General features: G+C 32.5%; 1 protein-coding gene across 1 annotated transcript in view; it reads left to right on the top strand.

Moving 5' to 3' along the window:
* Nucleotides 1-2,601: 2,601 nt before the first annotated feature.
* Nucleotides 2,602-22,084, top strand: part of LOC126750092 (mannose-binding protein C) — a 97,432-nt gene continuing 77,949 nt past the window's right edge. Inside the window, exon 1 of the mRNA XM_050459597.1 lies at nucleotides 2,602-2,846. Coding sequence (XP_050315554.1) covers nucleotides 2,747-2,846 — 100 coding nt within the window. The 5' untranslated portion in view covers nucleotides 2,602-2,746. The remainder of the gene's footprint in view (nucleotides 2,847-22,084) is intronic.

The following is a 22,084-nucleotide window of genomic DNA, read 5'->3' as shown; positions in this document are numbered from 1 at the left end:
AGATTTTTTTTTTGGGCCCAAGTTAACTACAATATCTCAGGTATTGATAGAGGTACCACCTTGCGAATAGTTTTATTGAATTAAGAAGGACAGGAAGATTCAAGAACCGCTGGAACTATAAAGAAAAAGCTCATGCTTTTTCGTTACTGTCTGTCAAAGTTTGCGGTTTTTCGGATATAAAAATTATTCACCAAAATTTTTTTTTTTTTAGTTCAAGTATCTATTATACCAGTGGGAATACTTGAACATGTAGATCGCGAAAATGCAAGATTTTGAGAGAATTTCAGTAAATCTACAAGAATTATAGCTCTTTGAAAATTCCTTAATTTGCTATATTTGACTATTTTTTTTGAGCCTAAATTAGCCACAAAACTGTCAATACCTTAGAAACTCTTAGAGGTCCAATCTTAAAAATACTTTCATTAGATTTAGTAGGATAAGAGAATTCAAGAACCGTTGGAATTATAAATAAAGAAAGTATAGTGTTTCTGCAATTCACTGTTAAAGTTTGGAATTTTTTATTTTTCAGGTATCTTCATGTATATCTTTGACATATTTGAAATTTATTTTGAAGCCTTCATTACCCTCAAAATTGCCAATAATTCAAAAACTGTTAGAGCTACGATCTTACAAATAGTTTCATTGGATTTAGAAAAATGAAAAAATTCAAGAACCGTTGGAATTATCAAGAAAGAACTTATAGTTCTTTTGCAATCGACTGTCAAAGTTTGGGATTTTTCATTTTTCGGGTAATTTCAGGCATAGATTCTTTTTTTTTGTAGTTGAACTAACTACACCAGTGGTGTCACTTCAACTTATAGATCACTAAAATTCAGGGTTTTTGTAAAATTTCTGCCAATTTGTAGCAATTACACCGCTTTGAATATTCCTAAACTTGCTATTTTCTGAGAGCCTAAATTAGCCTCATAATTGCCAATAACTCAAAAACTATTAGAGGTACGAGATTGAAAATATTTTCATTGAGTTTAGAAGGCTTTAGGAAGAATGAATCAATAGATTTTTTGCAATTGGCTGTTAAAGTTTGGAATTGCCAATATCTCAAAAACTATTAGAGGTACATCCTTGCAAATAATTTCATTGTATTTAGAAGTACAGGAGGATTCAAGAACCGTTGAACCTATAAAGAAAGAATTAATAGTTTTTTCGTAATCGACTGTCAAAGTTTGACATTTTTTTATTTTTTGAGCATGAAAATTTCTTTTTTTTTTATGATAGAAGTAAATGGCTGTTGACACTAGTGGCAGCATCTCACTTCATAAATTAAAAAACACCAAGTTATAATGGAATTTGAGCAGGTCCATAGGAATTACATTTCTAAATTTGCTAATTTTGACGAATTTTTTGGACCTTAAATTCTCCTCAAAATTGCAAATATCTCAGGAATTATAAAAGGTACGATCATACGGATAGTTTCAATGGTGTTAAAAGAAAGCGAGTATTCTAGAACTGTTGACAATATAAGGAAAAAACTTATAGTTTATTCATAATCGACTATCAAAGTTTGGGATTGTTATATTTCGGGTATTTCCGGGTATAGAAAAAATAAAGGTAAATTTATTATTTTTTTAGCTTAAATTAGCCTTAAAAAACCAATAACTCAGAAACTATTCAAGGTACAACCTTGCCAATAGTTTCATTGGATCTAGAAGGATGAAATAATTCAACAATCATTGACTGTCAAACTTTGGCATTTTTTATTCTGCAGGTATAGAATTTTTTTTACGTAGTTGAACTAACTACACCAGTAGTATCACTTGAACCTATAGATCACAACAAACGCAGGATTTTGGTAAAATTCCGACGGATCTGTATGAATTACACCGCTTTGAATACTCCTAAATTTGCTATTTTTGAAGTTTTTGTTTGGAGCCTAAATTAGCATCAATATTGACAATATCTCAGGAACTAGACATATAACTTTGCAAATATTTTCAAGTATAAAAGTATTTAAAAGCCGTTTACATTATGATTAAGAACCCATAGTTTTTATAGTTAAAATAGACTGTCAAAGTTTGGGACTTTCGTTTTTCAGATTACTTCCTCCAGGCATAAAATTTTTTTATAATCGAACAAATTACACTAGCGTCAACATTTTGATACTATGCTTCACGGAAATACAGGGTTATGATGGAATTCAAGCAAATCTATACCAATTAAAGTCCTTAACGAAAATAACGAAATTTAACATTTTTGAACCCTAAATCCGCCCCAGACATGTCAATACCTCTATAAAAGGTACAACGTTCCGGATTATCTCATTTCATTCAGATTTATATAAGAACTTTTAAAATTACAAAAATAGAACTCATTGTTTTTTCGTAATGTCCGTTAATCGCATAGCTTCTTTGCAATTTATAGTCAATACAATATATTTTCTACCTGACAAAAACGAGTTTAAATAATCTAATATTAACGATAAAACCCGCCTAAAAAATTCCGGTTTGGTCTCTCCTTTCAAAGATGCACACGCGAAGAAGAAAAAAAATAAACGAAAGCTGATATATTAAATAAAATTATTCTTCTACCTCTAGCCTACTCTACTTCACGTATTACTTTCCCTGTCTCACCGTCATACTCACTCGGCCAGTACTTTAGTATTCAGCATTCGACCCAGTACCGTATTTTCTAAGACGATTCAACGGTGCGATCAAATTTAATGTAAATGAGAAAAACGGCGATTTTTTGCGTAACTTTTCTGCACTGTCGCGTTAAAGCAAAATAAAAAATGACCTTGAACAGGTTCTTATTGATCGCGGTGTTGTTCGGTTATAAAAGTGCCGTAGTAGGAACCAAGTTTGGCAATCTGGCTTTTAGGGATACGTCCGGTAAGTGCGTTTCAATTCGACAAAATTAACTTTAATAATTATAAAGTTGCTTTACTGAAAAAGTTATATGCACGCCTATGGTGGTCACGCCTCCAGTTAGTTTTTATTGGTCAAAGCATCTTAGTTGCCATAGCGATGGGTGTGCTTTAAATGGTCAGGGGCGTACTAAAAAATATTAAATTTGCTATAATTCCAATACAGGAATTATTGTAATCAATGCTTGCAAAGAACTTTAGTTGCTATAGCGATGAGCGGGTCTAAAACGTCCAGAGGCGTGCTACTTGTTTATAAATTTTAATTTAGTAAATGCCAAGCCTAAAATTTTCTCGATGGAACTGACATGGTAATTACGGTCCCCAGGCCTTTAATATTTAAAGGTGAAATTTCTTAAGGCATCAGACGGGTATAAACAAAATAAATACGACATAAATAATTTTATATTCTGAATTACATAATCATCTTTGGCGCAAAATTATAGTAATAATTATTTAGAAATGCGTTAAGACTTTCCACGTATATGGAAACCCTATTAACATTAAACGTGTTTAATAGCGGTTCTATGACTAATAAACTTTGTATATATTTTTTTTATTATTTATACAATTTTAATATTAAATATGCATTCCTAGCGGGAATGTGTTATGTTGTGTAACTCGAAAAACCAGACAGGTGTTAAAAAGGTGATATTCAAATAGTTTATTGAGTATTTTGTAATAATTTGCTTGGTTTTATTATTATTATCATAATAATAAATGTTTTATTACGGAAATTTACAAAGATAGTATACAATAATTTCAATCTCCAAAAGTTGTATTATTAAGGTTTTACTGTTTATTTATGTTATTTTTTTTAAAGTTTTATTATTAAAGTATTATTGTATTATTCTTAAAAGTATATTTTTACATTTTTAGAATAGTTTTTGTTTTTGTAAAGCGCTTTGATGCCGCGAGACGGAAGGCAATCACTCTGATCAGTGCAAAAGACTACACAACAGGCTTTCATCCCGATTGTACGTCGATACAATTAATGTAAACGTTTAAGTCGTAATTAATGGCAATAAGTTAAAAGTAATTTTTTTTTAATTCAACGTTTTTAATTAAGTTCTCCGGTCCATAAAAATTTAAAATTTTTATAATATTAAATTAGAAGTTGAAGAAATTGTGTATTATTTATGCATACAAGGTATGCGGGAAAATTAGCCAGTGGTCCTTCGAATTTGGGAAAAAACTATAAGAACCAGCAGGTACAGTTAGCAAGTGCTAACAGTTTGGTCCAGCGAGTCGGATTCAAGTTCGATTTATTGGTACCGGAGGTGACTGAATTCAGTAATAGTTGGATATGCAAATTTATGCTTATAGGTGCACACTAATGTGATAAGGAGGAATAAAGGTCAGATCTTTCATATTTTATTTTTTTGCATTGGGAGCTAGCTGCAAAGGGATTTACGGGCGCAGTTGGATACCAAGGGAACATCCTATTTATGGCATTTGGAAATTAAAAAATAAGACAATAAATGTTCGATTTTTAAGGGTTATTTAAATTAGGGTAAAACTGTTTCATTAGTTTTAGACTTTGTAAAGAAAGTTGGTACATAATATAAGTTTTTATGAAATATTTAGGTGTTATAAAGAGTTTAATCGGGTGGAATTTGAGGTGTATCAATTTTAATTTGACTGTTGTGTATAAAAGGTTTATAGATATATTTAGGGTTGATCTAGAGTTTTGTTTAAAATAGGAAAAATGGAAGATTTGAAAAAACAAAGGGCTATTATTAAGGGTGCCATTACCAGGATTCAAAATTTTGTGAATAATAGTGAGGTCTCTTTAGGATTGGTAGACATAAGTGAGTTTGAGACTAGGGAAATTTATTTGCAGCAAAAATATAATGAATATTGTAAAATTCAATTACAAATAGAAGCCCTCGAAGAGGGTGAGGGCACAGATAGGGAGGAGAATTAAAATATCTTCGTACTTGATCAAAAATAAAAAGTAAAATCAAATCAGAAAACAACTTTCAAAATAATATTAGTGTTGATCATGCGACAGGGTTAGGTAATTTGCAACATTCTTCTGGGATTGGAGTGCAAAATAGCCATCCAATATAATGCGCGGTTGCCAAGTTTAAGTACACCATCTTTTTCAGGAAAAGTCGAAGATTGGCAGACTTTTATAGATCTCTTCATCGCAATAATTGATAATAATAATCCATCATTAGATGATGTGCAAAAGTTTCTTTATTTGAAAGGAGCTTTGTCAGGGGTGGCGTTAAACTTAATTAATAATTTACCCCTTACAAATGAGAATTATGCAAATGCCATTAATATTTAAAAAAACCGGTATGATAATAAGTTAGTAGTAATAAACTCGCATTTAAAGGGTATGTTAGATACACGAGCTGTAACTAAATGTTCGGGAAAACAGCGTAGAGTGTTTTTAACTCATGTTAGGTAACACATTGATTCTTTGAAAGCATTAAAATTGCCTGTTAAGGAGTGGGATGTGTTGTTGGTATTTTTATTTTCGAAAAAATTAGATTATCAAACTCATAAATCGTATGAGCTGGAAAGAAATATTACATCTGAAAGTAGTGCGCTGCTGCCAACTCTTGACAGCTTTCTACAGTTTTTGGAAAACAGATGTGTGGCGTTAGAAAATATTGAAATTGATAGTTCAAAGGGTACAAATATGCCAGGAAGAGAAAAACGCGGTAAAACGTTTTTGGTAAATGAACATATAAACCTGAAATTAAATCAATTTGCGGGTTTTGCAAGAAAGAGGGTCATATATTAACAAAGTATTTTAGATTTTCAAATTTGCATATAGGGGACAAGAGGCAATATATAAAAGATAGTAGATTTTGTTTTAATTGCTCGCGAAAAGGTCATGGTGTAACACAGTGTAGATTAAGGGGCTGTGATAAATGTCTAAGGAGACACTATATATTATTACACGAAGGGAATAATCTGGAAAATGTAGTGAATAAAAACAAAGTACAAGTCAATAATGATAATCAGGGTCGATATGATAATAAAATTCAAGGGCAGGGACAGTCAGCAAATGTATCATGTTCAGATGGGATGCAAGGGGATTCTCAAGAAAATCATTATCAGGGTTTACCTCAGGGAAGTTTATTGGGCATTTCAAGGGATAAGTATTTGGGTATATCTCACGGAAGAGATATGGGAATTTTAGTTGATAGAGAACAAGTGCTTCAAACTGCAATAGCAAATACTGAGCACGCCCAGACTCAAATATTATTGGCTACTGCAAGGGTTAATGTTGTAATGGGGGATGGAGAAAAAATACAAGCTCAGGCACTTTTGGATTCAGGGTCTCAAAATAATTTTGTGACTGAAAAATTATTTAAAAAATTAAAAAACATAGATTGGACTAAAACAGTTACTAAAATTGGGGGAATTGGGAACAGCATACTAGGTGATAAATTTGTTAATTTAACTTTGGAATCCCAGGTTAATAAGTACACGTTCAATGCTGGATGTGTAGTATTAAAAAGTATAACCTCCCGCATGTACTTGTAGATACTGAGAAGATTTTTATTTCAAATTAGTATTGGCGGATCCAGTATATTTTAAACCCTCTGAAATTGATCTTTTGCTCTCTGCAGAAATTTACTTTCAGCTTGTTGTTCCAGAAGTTATTAGACTTGGGTCATTATTACCTGTACTACAAAATACAAAATTGGGTTAGTTAATGTGTGGTTCTGGTCCTGTGGCAGCTTATAAAAATGGGATTATGTGTCCATCAATACTTATTAATACAAAAAATGAGTGTCTAGGTATTAATTTATTTTGTCATTCCGAGGTTCCAGATGTCAGTGAGACAATTCTTAGGTTTTGGCAATTAGAGGAAGTTTACAATAAAAAATTTTTGTCCGCAGATGATAAAATGGCACAGCAATTATTTTTGGACTCTTGTAAAAGGACCGAAAATGGGTCTTTTCAAGTAGGTTTACTTATGAGAAATAAGGATGATTATTTAAAATTGGGAACGTTCCTTTAGGTCATGCTAAAATTATTGATCCAAATGTTAACAACTTAAATAAAAGAGTGTTTTTAGCGCATCATTGCGTAGTTAGGGAAGAAGCCATTTCTACAAAATTGAGGGTCGTGTTTGACGCCTCCAGTAAGACTTCTTCAGGTTTGTCTTTAAATTACATTTTGCTTAAGGGTTTTCAGGTTCAACCAGAATTAGTGGAAATAATTGGCAGATTTAGAACTTTCCAGATCAGCGATTTTTGCAAAATATTGTTTGGAGCGATTCTACAGATGAACCTCTAAAAATTATTGAGCTTCAGACTGTTACCTATGGAACGAAGTCAGCACCATTCTTAGCAACCAGATGCTTAGGTAAATTGGCTTTAGATAAAGCATTAGATTTGCCTCTTGTCTCTAAAGCTCTTCAATATCAATGTTACGTTGATGGTATTATTTGTGGGACTAATTCTCGAGAAGCTCTGGAATTAAAAAAGTAATTACAGATGTTGTTAGGATCTGCAGGTTTCACGTTGCATAAATGGTGTTCGAATTACATTTCAATCTTGGATTCTGGTCAGGTTGGAGAAAGTAACAATCAAATTGACTTTCTTGATGATAATTTTTCAAATAAAGTTCTGGGTATTACGTGGTTGCCAGGTATGGATGTATTTAAAATATCAACTCCTGAATCTGTTAATAAAGGTTGTTCCAAAATTTACAAAACGTTTGGTGCTGTCCAAAATTTCTCAGATGTTTGATCCTATGGGATTTGTTCGGCCAGTAGTGGTTATTGCTAAAATCTTAATGCAGGAAATCTGGTCCAAAAAATTAGACTGGGACGAAGAACTCCCTGACAACGTCATGAAAAAATGGCTAAGATTTTTTGAAGATTTAGTATATTTGCGACAACTAAAAATTCCTAGGTGTATTTTTTTGGATCAAAGTATTATTGAATTGCAACTTCATGGGTTCTCAGACGCTTCAATGGTTGCATATGGAGCTTGCGTATATATTAGGGCTATTTATGCTAATGGATCAATTTCGTGTAATCTTCTTTGCTCCAAATCGTGTATCGCACCCTTAAAGACGGTAAGTCTGCCACGCCTTGAGTTGTGTGGGGCTTTGTTATTGTCAAAGTTGACTCATAAGGTATTTTTGTTTATGGATCTTAATATTGTGGTTTTATGGACAGATTCAAGTATTGTTCTTTCTTGGTTAAAATCTTCGCCAACACGTTGGACTTGCTTTGTAGCAAACAGAGTCGCAGAAATTCAAGAACTTACAACAAACAGCATTTGAAAGCATATAAACTCGGAGAATAATCCGGCCGACTATATTTCCAGGGGAATTTCTCCTTTTGAAATTTTATGTAATAGCTTATGGTGGCAAGGACCAAGTTTTTTATTGGATCCTAATATTAATTTTTGTAAAGAGTCTGTCTTAAATGCTGAAGGGTTACCAGAACAAAGAAAAGTAGTTTTGTTGGAAACGATAATGGAATCTATAATAGATTGGGCTAGGTTTTCAAATTTTAATCGTTTGAAAAGAACTGTGGCTTATTGTCTTCGAATCATTAAAAGAGAAAAAGGTCCTAGAAATTTAACAGTTGAAGAACTTAAAAGATCTTCCCAAAAAATAATTCATTTGGTTCAATTACAGGTTTTTAAGAAAGAAATTGACTGTTTTACTTCGAACAATGAGTACGACTTGAAAGATAGTAATTTAAAGACGTTAAATCCTTTTTTGGCCAAGGAAGGGATTTCACGAATCAATGGCAGGTTATCTAGGGCAGATATTGACTATAACCAAAAATTTACTCCGAGAGGTGTATTTATTCTTTAAAGATCAGAACAATTTAAACAAAATTCATGATTTTTTATCTCACCGTGAAATTAAATGGTGTTTTATTCCACCAGCGAGTCCCCACTGGGGCGGATTGTGGGAAGCAGGCATTAAATCAATAAAATTTCATTTGCGGCGGATTGTGGGTAATTTGATGTTGACATTTGAGGAAATGACCACCATTTTAATAGAAATAGAGGCCATTTTGAATTCCAGGTCTTTGTGCCCTGTTTCTTCAAATCCAGATGATTTGAATTGTTTAACACCTGGTCATTTCATTATAGGGGAGCCTATGATGTCTATTCCAGAGGTTGATGTAACTAACATACCTGATAATAGGTTGAATTTTTGGAAGTTATGTAGTAAAATTAAACAAAATTTTTGGAAGAGATGGTGTACCGAATATCTCACTCGTTTACAGAGCAGACCTAAGTGGTTTAAAAGCCAACCTAACTTGACTAAGGATAGTATGGTTATTTTGAAGGAAGAAAATACTCCGCCACTAAAATGGCCTTTAGCACGCATTGTAGAGGTGCTGCCTGGAAAAGATAATAATTAAGAATGGTTAAGGTACAAACAAAAGACGGTGTATTTACCCGTTCAATAGCCAAATTGTGTCTGTTAGGCCCAATACAGACGAAGCAACACGACATCAACACGATACCCGAGCAATATGTCGCTCACATGTCGCCGCCATATATTTAAATGCAGCTATTCACACGACGCGATACGACATGAAAGGGATACGACAACGTGGCTACAAGTTGCTCGTCAACATTTTTATTTAGTCGCCAGCAAACTGTTGCCTCGCGATATTGTTTTTTTTTTGGAAATGGCCGCCGAACGAGACAATAATTTAAAAATTGTCATTGAAGTGGAAAAATTTCCACGTTTGTATAACTTCAAACGGTCGGATTATTCAAGGAAGGACATAACTGAAAAAGCGTGGCATGAAATATCAAAAGAAACCAAGTATCTGGTAAGTAACAAATTTATTTAATTAATTTAAAACACATTTGCAAACAAAATTAATTAATTTAAAAGACATTTGCAAACAAATAATGTTTTATTAAATGCTAATTGAGGTTGTTTTAATATTTTATTTTGGTACAAATACACTAATAACAATATTTATTTTGCCAAGGAAGAGCAACACGTGGTTTTATTAAATAGTTAGTCAAATATTTTCGCAGTGTCGTTGGGCCTGAAGTCGCCTGTAAATTAATGTTTTCTTCTTGCAAAAGAATATCGTTTTGCGGTCTATTTGTGGTTCTTGTTGGTTCATTTATAGATGTTGTATACTGAGACCCCTCCCGTTTTCGGACAAAATTATGTAAGTTACAAACAGCTTTTATTATATTTACCGTATTTTCTATTTTTCTACAACGAATTGGGCAGCTCAATACTTGGAATTTTTCTGTCATCATTCCAAAACTACATTCAATGGTTTTTCTTGCACGACTTTATCTGTAATTGAAAATTCTTTTTTCGTTATCTATGAAAGTCAAACGATATGGCCTCATCATATACTGCTTGAACGGAAACGCATTATCTCCCACAAAATAAAACGGGAAATCTTGCTGCGAATCATCATGAGGCAAAGGTGAATTTTCCGGTATGTTAAGGCCTTTTCTTTCTAACCAATAATGCATTCGGGATTCTCTAAATATCCCACCATCGTTATTCCTCCCAGCAAATCCAGTTTCCACCATAGTAAACAAACCATCAGCATCACACACTGCCATTAAAACAATTGAATGATATTATTTATAATTAAAGTTGGTTGAGCCAGAACTAGGAAGTTGTTCAATCCGTATATGTTTCCCGTCGATCGCTCCCAAACAGTTTGGTATGTTCCAGACTTCATAAAAACGCTGAGATATATTTTTCCAGTCCTCAGTATTTGGTATTTTCATGTACTCATCTTTTAGTTTTTGCCATATAAGCAGTGTTGTGGCAGTTATAATTTCTGCCACAGAACTGTGTCACTAGGTATCTGAAACAAAAAGAAGCCATATATAATAATGATAATAATATTAATAATAACGATTTATACATCAGCATTTGTACGCAGCCTGAAGCCAGCCCCGAGTGGTTCCTCGGCAAAGTCAAAGAAACCATACTACCTTCATAATTATTTGCTATTTATTCTGCCCTATGTCAAACCAATAAATACAACTGAATCACCAGGAAATATTGAAGGCCCACCAAATCCTTCAGAAAGTCAAAACGCTTTGCAAGTGGATGAGACTGCCGCAAATAACCATGAAGATGAAGAATCACCTGCACCATCAGAAGTGTTATTTAATAATAACTCCGAGAGAGAAGATTCTGTCTCTATTACTTCAAAGTCGACGAAGAACCCACAGTACAACACAACAGGGAAAAAGAACATGTACAATAATTTGGACAAATCATTTTTGGAGTATTTGCAGAATAAGAAAAAAAACTTGCCCCTACGGATGATAATGAAACTGGTAGAAAATATTTTTTGCTTAGTTTATTACCCGACATTAAAACACTTACCGATGATCAAATGTGACACTTTAAGCTAGAAGTTCTGCACTTGATTGACAACATAAAGAAAAGCTCAGGACCATCTACAATAACAACTCCACTTTCTTCCACTGGCTCAAATAATTACCCATACTCTTCAACATGAAGTGTTTCTCAATCATCATGACATTCGTTTGGTACAAATGAAATATCTTCAGCTAATAATGGACTATATGGAAATTTCACTTCGGAGGCCCAGATAGGAATCACTTCACCACCAAATGAATATGAACGGGAAGAACAATCTTATACCAATCAAACCTTTTGGGAAAACCTTTAAAATCCCAATAACTTTATAATATTTACTATAAATATTTAAAATGTTAAAAAAATTAAACTTTATAAAATAAAGAAATATTTTTTTTTTACTTACCTAAGTGTTATAAGTAACCTTTCCTCTGCACTGATACATTCTCTCAGCATTTTCTCATATTTTGTTTGTGAAGAAAAGGTACCACAACTCTTAATAATTCTCGAAAACTTTCTTTGGACATCTTATAAAAGGCCTAAAATTTTTTATCAGTCTGCCTTAATTCTCTTGCTGCGAATAAACAGTCTTCTCCTTTTGTTATTTCTAATATAAGGATGTACCCAATATTTTCGTCGTCGTCTTCTTCTCCGATTTCGCAAATATAAATAAATAAGCATGTCTTCTTCGTCGCTAGAGTCTTCTTCTCTACTGGACATCTTTAGATAAACTGGCAATTTCGTTTTATGTTTCGATAATATCTCATATCGTATCGCCTCGTCTGGATACTGACACACGTCGGCAACATTCGAGCGACATGTTGCTCGGGTATCGTGTTGCTTCGTCTGTATTGGGCCTTACCGTTGATTGAGAAATTGGTTCAATTTCTCAATCAACGGCCTTACCCTCCGAGACAAGTTGTTGAAGGTGCCCTTCAAGGGGGGGAGAATGTTGCGATTTATAAACCCTTGTTTTATATTTATTAATTTCATTTATCAACGCGCCCTCGTATATACTTAATTTTCCTATATGATTGCCTTATATGGGTATTTCAGCCCGACTGTGTCGCTCCTCTCTTCCCGATTCTTAAAAGTATATTTTTAGAATAGTTTTTGTTTTTGTAAAGCGCTTTGATGCCGCGAGATGGAAGACCACAGAAAACAAAGAGAGAATTTCTCTCTTTGTTTTCTGTGTGGAAGACAATCACTCTGATCAGTGCGACTACACAACATGCTTTCATCCCGATTGTACGTTGATACAATTAATGTAAACGTTTAAGTAGTAATGGCAATAAGTTAAAAGTATTTTTTTTTAATTCAACGTTTTTAAAGTTCTCCGGTCCATAAAAATTTGATATTTTTATAATATTAAATTAGAAGTTGAAGAAATTGTGTATTATTTATGCATACAAGGTATGCGGGAAAATTAGCCAGTGGTCCTTCGAATTTGGGAAAAAACTATAAGAACCAGCAGGCACAGTTAGCAAGTGCTAACAGTCCATATTTATTATTTAGCATAAGTATATTTTAAAATTGATTATAAATTTTATTTCATTAACAATTTCTCCTATTTCCGCTGGTAAAGAGTTATAAAGTGTTATGGCATTATAAGTAAATGATCTTTGAAACATTGCTGTCTGATGTTGAGGTAGTGTTATCCTATTTGAAAATCGTAATTGAATTGTAATCGAGACTCAAGAATGAATGTTTACATGAGAAACAATTATATTTTTAAAACACAGTTCAAAGGAGGTGTTTCGTACAACTTTAAATTCAAAGTTTCCCAAATTAACATATCTACGTCAATCCATCCTCAACCAGTTAAGCTCCTTAAAAGTATAAGTTATATGGTCATATTTACGTAAAATAAATATAAGACGTGAACAAGTATTTTGTACCTTCTGAATCCGATTTTTTTCATTTTACGTAAATGCCAATTTAAAATATGGGACTTATTGTATAGAATTTGTAAAGTTAAAAAAGACTTTTGAATTAACAACTTAATACAAGGAAATACAAGGAATACAATAAAACAAATAGTGAGGCAGCTTATAATCAATATAAAAAAGAAAAAAACAGAATATAAAAAATTTAGTTCTAACTATAAAACTTCTTTAAATGAAAACAAGATTATCTGTTCAAATAATAAAACTAAAACTGCTTGGACTATTTTCAATCAATGCTCAAATAAGTCAAAGTCATCTAAACCTGTCACCCTAAATTCTAGCAATAATGAAATTATTGAAAATTTGGATGAGATAGCCAACATATTTTTGAAGAAATTTAATCCTTCATCTCTTACTCCTTCAATTTCTGGTCAAAAGGAAGTCACATCCTCTTTCCCACAGATTCAAAGGAAGTTCAGCATATTCTATCGGCCTTGCCAAATAAATACTCTGCTGGTCTTGATGAAATACCAATAAAAATACTCAAAAAAGCTAGTAACTATATAAATGTGCCTCTAGCTCACATAATAAATGCCTGTCTGCACAAGGAAATCTTTCCATCTAAACTAAAAAAGGCGAAAGTTCTTCCAATTTTTAAAAATAAGGGTGATGAGCAGGATGTAGAAAACTATCGACCAATATCTCTCCTTTCTTTAATATCAAAAATCTTTGACCGAGTCATTTATATCGGTATTATGAACTTTTTAAAAAGGCAAACTATTCTTTCAGATAGCCAGTCTGGTTTTAGGCCCAATCATTCAACCCAGTTGGCAGTTTTCAAGCTTATATCCTTTGTGATTGAAAATGTTGACAAAAAAGAAAAAATTGCCGGACTCTTTTTCGATTTATCGAAAGCATTCGACACAATCAACCATGGTCTACTGCTGTCAATCCTTGAAAATTGTGGACTGAGGGTAAACTGTGCCAGACTTATAGCCTCTTATTTAGATCAGAGGGAACAAACAGTTTACCTTGGCTCTGGTAATGGTACATATGTTTACTCAGCGTCATCCTTGGTGGTACAGGGAGTGCCTCAGGGTTCAATTCTAGGCCCAATAATACTATTCATATTATATGTAAATGGTCTCAGTGAGTGTTTTCCAGGGTGTTTTATCAACCAATATGTTGATGACACTTCCATAATCTTGTCAGAATATCTGATTGAAGAACTATCTGTCAGAGCTTCTCAGGTGGTAGAGAGGATGCAGGAGTGGTGTGACAATCATGCTCTGAAGCTAAATGCTAATAAAACCGGGCTACTGACATTCTCCAAAACTTTACCTCAAAATTCCCTACTAGTAAAGTTTGAAAAAAAGTCTCTTCGAGAGGTAGCTTCCTTAAAATTCCTTGATACACAAATTGACTCCTGTCTCACATGGGTCCCACACATAGACACTCTTGGCAAAAAACTATATAGTTTCTGCGCGTTAATAAGGCGTCTATGAGAAGAGCTTTCCCTAGATTGTCTGAAGCAACTTTACTATGCATCGGTCCAATCTCTAATCACTTATAGTGTGATGTTTTGGGGATCTTCAACTGACGCCGTATCAGTCTTTATAGCACAAAAACGCATCATAAGATGCATGCTCAGACTCACACCACAAACGTCTTGTAGGACTTATTTTACTAAGCTTGGTCTACTCACTGTTCCAGCTCTGTACATTCTTATGTTAGCTATTTTTGCAAAGAAACACCTGCATCTTTTTCAAACTAATGAAGATCATTATGCTGAGGGTATGTCTATTGTGACAAGGGGGGAGCTGAACTGAGTGTCCCAACTCATCACTCTGCCTTTTTTCAAAGATCTCCTGTCTTTGCTGCTATTAAAACATATACGAGCCCTGTCTCAGTGAAGTTGGCTCCACCCCCAAAACATGATATTTCTACATTTATTTAAGGGCTAATTAAAATTTTATTTTAAATATATAATTTTTGGTATCTTTAAATGTTTATCGCAAGAGAACAAAACCGACGCAGCTATTTTTCAAACGTTTTTATTTCAAAAGTATTTTCTTTGGAAAATGACTTCTGTCTTACAAAATACGTGATGAAAACATCTTACCTAAGTTAAATGGGTGCGTTTATGCGCTTCGATAAAATAAATGATAATATTTTACATTGCTAAGAAGCCGATTTTGACATTTAAATCAACTTTGTTATTAACAACACCAATGCATGGTGTTGTTTCCAAATGCTTCCCAAATCGCTGACAGTATTAACTAATCCAGGTGTACAACTCGAAATAATATAAAATTGTAAAAATCAACGGGATCTACTGCTCAAAAACCCAGAATTGAAAGCCGACCACGATATTGCAACACCAACTTAACAGCCTTAAAATGGATTATCAAGGGAAATGGGCATGAAAATTAAAATGAATTAAAAAGATTGTGTTATTAATTAGACAACCACAAAAGAGTTTTCAAGAGCAAATTGTCACTGAGCTGCCCAAAAATTGGGATGTAAAACTTACAAGGTAGGCTTAAATTTTTTTTATTCGTTTTTAATAAATTTTTTTAGAAAAAAGAGAAACTCTTACTAATAAAGATTCAGCAGAAAACAGACTAGCGTGGGCTAAAGAACACAAATAACGGTCTTCGAACCAATGAAACTCCATTATTTGGAGTGAAGAAGCCAGGTCTGAAGTATGCGTGAGTGATAATAGGAATCGCGCTATAAAAACTAAAGAAGAAGCGTTTCAGAATGAGTATCTTAAAAAAAGTTAAGTTTCTGGTTTTTGTTATGAAGGGCCATGTCAGCACGTGAAATAAGAAACTTACACTTTGTCGAAGGTATAATGAATGGTGAGAATTACACCAATGAACTTCAAAATACCCCAAATGTTAGAAAACATTATTTCAGATTTAAAATGGACGTCGAGTAGTCCAGAACTATCGCCGATTAAAACCTTGTGGCATCTCATGCCGAAACAGCTTAGATCGAATCCCCAAGAACCGTTCCAGAATTACGAATCTCCAAGAAATTTGGAACAGTTTTACACCAGATGACCAAACATTAGTTCACCCTATGTCAAGACGTATAAAAGCACTAATCAGTCGAAAAGTCGATGTAACGCCATGCTGATTTGCTGGTTGGGCGGCGTCGACAATGTCATGTCAACAATTCAATTGTCGACGCGTCGACTATGTCATGATGTCAACTTTATAGATGACATCATGAATGTCAACAATGTCGTCAATGTCAACAATTAGGTATCATTAAAATAAAAAAAACACAAAAATTTATAATATATCATATATTATACCTATTAAAAATTAATATAAATTTAATTTAGAATTTTAGTCATCGTCCTCATCATAGTCATCATCATCAGGGTTAAGTAACTCAATATTTTGTATTGTGTTTTTAGTATTAAGGGTAAGGGTATAATAAAGATGCACTAACATTTTCGAATGGTTAAAAGATAATCTGTTTCTAAGAGGTGTATGTACGTGTCCCCAATTTGAAAATAAGCGCTCAATTTGAGCAGAAGATGCCGGAATTTTAAGCAACTTAAGAGCCAAGGAGCCCAAGACTGGGCACTCCATCATAGCCATTCTCCAAAATACTAACGGCTTCGTTACGTTCTTCTTGTAAAGAATTTCGAATATACCTACAAAAAAGTTTATAAGTATTTATTTTATAAAAGTTATGGATATTCATTTACCTGATCTGATATTAAAAGAATCCCATTCCTCTATTCCCTTGTTGTTGAGATGTTTAAAAAGAAAAGAATTTATTTTTCCAGTGTGAGACGAGGATAATTTTGACTTGTCATATGTTGGATGAAAAAAGTATGCTGTCAATGCATAAACGTTTAATGCCATTTCTTGTCTGCTTTTTAGTTTTTCTGCAAAAGGTTCTGGTACCTCCAATGCAAGCCAAAGATTCACAGCATCTGCCAACGAAGTATCCCCGCTCTGGCAGCTATTAATAAGATTACAAATTGGATTTTGTATATCTAAATTTCTTTGGACGTCATCAGCAAAGTCGTCATTGAATATTAATTCAGTAACTTTCGGCTTAATTTTTTTTCTTGTAGCTGCTATAATTTTTTTCATGTAATCTAAATTTTCCAAAAAACTCTTAAACGCATTACGATATGAACACCAACGCGTCTCTACAGGAAGTTTAATTCTTCGACCTTCTTCATCTAAAATCATTTTTTCGAAGTCAAGTTGCTTGAACTCTTTAAGCACAAGAACAACATTTTCCAGCAATTTCTTGTCCAATATATCCTTTGCTAAAAGATTGCCTGTGTGACTGTTACAAGTACTGTGCCACAAACAATGTTTTAAGAGAGATCCCATTTTAACCATTGCACTAGCGTTATCAGAAACTACAGCGTACACATCAACATTATATTTTTCTTCAGCAATTTCTCTAGATTGTATAATTATCTCAGCAAGTTTCTTTGCAGTCTCTGATTCAGTCGTTAAATCCCAGGCATCAATAAAACCACTCTCTCCATCGGTCGAGTGTAACATTGTTACAACGGTCTTGGTGTTGCTAGATGAATTTTTCCAACCATCGCACAAAATGACCGAATCTGATTTAACCTCTTTGCGAGCACTATCAAGGCACTCTTTATAACATGTCTGCAATAGTGTTGTACTGAGTTTTTTACGGCCAGGTATGTGATCAACATACGCAGGACGAATTGTCCTAATGAAGTTTTTGAATAAAGGTGATTCAACTACCCTAAAGGGTAGATTACATCCAAATATAAATTTAGCCAATGCTAGATCTATTTTTTCATCTTCGTTTTCTCTTAAAACATCTATATATTCCGTTATTTTTCTTGATTGTTTGAGCTGTCTTTTTTTTCCAGATGGAGTATTAGTAGGATCTAAATTTATTGCATCGTTAACAGATAAAGTTGATGAAGATTCTACATCAGAATCAGCTAGTTTGCTTTTTTTATTAGACATTACCAGTGTCGTTAACAAATTTCTTTTTGGGGGCTTTCGAATTATCCCCAAGTCATCTTCATTTGTTTTTTTTGCAAAATTTGTATTATTTTTAGAGTTAGGGAAACTTTCTTCGGTTACATCAGGAGCCGCGACTTCTTCTGTATTATTGGTACTATGTGAATCCGTTGAACCAACTGGAACAAGCGATCCATCTTCCGACACTAAGTAAGCCTCAACTTGAATACATTGACCATTTTTTGAATGTGCGCTCTAAATAAAATAAAAAATAGTAAATTTATGTAAGTGTGCAGGAAGGAATTCTTAAATAGAATCAATTCGATATCAAAAATGCGATATTATATTATTTATGCAATATATAAAACTTTTGAATTTTGTGTGTAATTAATTTATCAAAATATATTAATATAAGAACTGTCAAATTTTAAATAAATAAAAATTCATTGGTCACTGTTCTTGATTTTAATGTTTTTGTGAATTTAATTTTGTATAATAGTCATTGTTTATTACCATAGTCATATTCTTTAAATTTTTTCCACGTAAGAATTCCACCCTGTGTATGATTATTTATTAGTAAACTTACTGTACCACTACTTTCAGGTACAACAGGAAAATCATCATCATCTTCTAATTCTACTGTCGTTATTTCATTTTGGTTCATACCCTCAACCATATTACTACAAGCACTAGTACTACGACGGCGAACTTCCTTGCAAATATTTCTAAAATAATAAATAATAATATAAAAGTTCGTATTATCAAATGCTTAATCAAAAGTTGGGCATTTTGATTTACCGATTTATTAAAGTTTTTTTAAAGATTAAAATAATTAATTGGTTATAAAAATATTGGGGAAAGAATCAATTTACTATACCATTTTACAAGATGTAGAAGGAGTGGATAAAATCTATTTTTTTATGTATTTATTATTTTAATAAATATTTCAATTGTGCAATTTCTGAAAAGTTTTACAAGGAAGTAAGAGGAGGAGAGGATAAAAGAAAAAAGAAGCTATAAAATAAAAATCTTATGTAGCTTACCTCTATTATAAGATATTATGTAAAAAACCAAATTTTAAAATTTTATAGTGCACGGGAAGGATGGGAATTATAAATGTACTGTAATTACCTGTGAGCTTGTAATCTTCTAGCGCCGGTATTTTTAATAATATTATCACAGAATCTACACTTTTTTTTTAAAAACACTTCATATATTAAAGCAATTATCTGGTTAAAAAAATTGATTTTTTTTACATTTTTTTTCTTAATACATATTTATAATATTGCCTATTTCATAAACTTAATAAACACACAAGTCCAATATATGAATAAACTTCTAAGCAATGCTTATATTAGCATTGGTACCGAAGTTACATTTAAAAGAAATATGTTATTGTAACAATGTGGCCATAGAATTACATATTAGTAACTTTGTTAATAGTGTAAGGATTGCTTAACCATTCTAATAAATTTATAATAAGAAACTTCTTGTTTTATTTCATAAGACAGATCATTATAGGTTTGTGTCGCTGCGTTGATTGGGTTTCTAAGGGCAATGTTTGTTCTAGCACTACTTAGTCGAATATTGTTGTTTCTTAGATTATGTGCATGTATTTCACTAGAATAAACAATAGTGTAATTTGATTTTTGTAGCTTATTAATTATTTTAAATATTAATTTTGCTTGTTCTATTTTAAGTATGTGACTAATTGAGTGGATTTTCAATATTTCAAATATGTCCCCCGCATGCATAAAATAATCAAGATTAAATAAAATCTTGAGTACTTTACTCTGCAAAATTTCAACTCTTTGAAAATTGTACTTACAACAGGTTCCCCACACTGGAATTAGGTACCGCAAGTTTAAAAGAAAGTAAGCATTATATATTTTATATTTAGCTGCGTTACTTAAGAAGTGCTTACATTTATAAAATGCTCCTGTAAAGGGAATTATCTTACTTTTTAAGTAGTCAATATGAGCGTTCCAATTAAGATTCTCATCCAGTGTAAGTCCCAAATATTTTATATTATTTACATTTTCTAAAGTCGCACCATTTAGACATATTCTAACTTGATTTATTGTCTTATTTTTCTGTTTAAATAGGATACATTTGGTTTTGTCCAAATTTATTTTAAGATTATTTTGTAGTAACCATTGACTATATTTAGTTAGATCATCATTTACCCTATTAACCAATCTATCACAATCATTATCCGAATACAATAATACAGAATCGTCAGCAAATGTATAATATTGGGCGTCTAACCCTGCTACCCGTAAACTCAGAACATACAATGAGTACAGTAATGGTCCCAACACTGACCCCTGAGGGACACCACAGTTAAATGTTAAGATATTACTTTCTTTATTATTTACATGTACATATTGTCTTCTATTAAGTAAGTATGACCCAATCAAGGACAGTGCAGATCCCCAAAAACCCATTTCTTCCAGCTTGTTTAATAATATGTCATGATTAACTACGTCAAATGCCTTTCTTAAATCGACAAAAACTGCTATGACAATTTTGCCTTGATCTAAATTAGCTGACACATAGTTAAGGAGATCTATAGTAGCACTTAAAGTGCTGCTGTTTTTAAGAAACCCATATTGGTATAAATCGTATGAGATATATTTTTCTATAAATGACATCATCCGCCTCTTAATCACTGTTTCGATAATTTTTGAAAAGACACTTGTTATAGATATAGGCCTGTAGTTATTTAATTGGGTTTTAGGACCAGATTTATGAATTGGACATACTTTAGATATTTTGAGGTCAGGAGGAAATTCGACTTTGCTGAATATTTCCCATTTTCTTTTATCAAATCAAATTTAAGTTCTTGAAAGTTCTTGTTGCACTTTCTTCCACTCATTTTATGTCACTTAATGAAATAAATCAATTAAAATATAATTTCTCTCATCGATTTACACAGAGGAGACGGGATACAGAACCCCTTACACTTCTGAGAGGACAGGAACTAATAAAAATAAACATTAAACCTAACCTAGATCTCCATTGTCGACATTGTTGACATTGTTGACATTGTTGACATAGTTGACGTGTCGAGGTCGATAATCAAAGTCGACGCCCATCACTGTTTGCTGCTATTTGGTTTCGTTGATTTTTATTATTAATTATACCTTAATCGGCAGTTTTTTAAATTTTTTTAAGATATTTTTTCTCTGTTACAAAATATGTCGTATTTTAAGCTAATATTAAATAAAAATATCGAATATTATCAGAAGTACATTTTAGTTTTTAATACATTTCGGCTAATATGACAAATTTCATAAACAAACGTAGTTTTAATAGTTGGGCCAACTTCACTGAGACAGAGCTCGTAATAGATTACTTCTCGCCCTAAGCAAAGAAAATAATAGTAAACTATTAAGTAAACTTCGTTAGTATAATTATCTTTGCCCTAAGGCAAGAGAAAAATATCATGAAGTTTAGGAAAGACACTGCAAGGTATCTGTTGGGCAAGTGTATCTATAGTTTCGATTTACAATTTTAAATGTGTATTATGATTAATATTAAGGGTTTGTTTACTAATTTATTTATCTTCATAATGTATCATACTTGAGATATAAGTGGTAAGGTAATGCACCCATTATTATGTCCAACATTATTTTTTTGTTCTTTTTGTTCTTACCATCTTTTTGTTCTTACTATTTTTATTAGCAGTATGTACTGTGTAGATGTTATCAAATTTTAATTTTGTTTCTTTTGTGACGTTGCTATTTTAATTAGATCTTGAAAGCAATAAAGAAATTATTATTATTAATATTCCCAAACTTTGGAGGTCGGCTTTTATAGAAGCTATTGGGAAAATTTAAACTGTTTTGTTTTTTTAGAGCGCATTTTTAGGCTCAATAACTACGTGAAAATTAACTGACCGAATGCTCGCATTCCTTTAAATCTATTCATATCCCATTATAACCCGGTATTTTCGTAATGTATGGGACAAGAACAAGAAGCTGATATAGCTAGTTTAATAT

Source organism: Anthonomus grandis, chromosome 2, assembly GCF_022605725.1.
Source record: "Anthonomus grandis grandis chromosome 2, icAntGran1.3, whole genome shotgun sequence".
Classification (NCBI taxonomy): Eukaryota; Metazoa; Arthropoda; class Insecta; order Coleoptera; family Curculionidae; genus Anthonomus; species Anthonomus grandis.
This window is presented reverse-complemented; position numbering and strand designations above follow the sequence as displayed.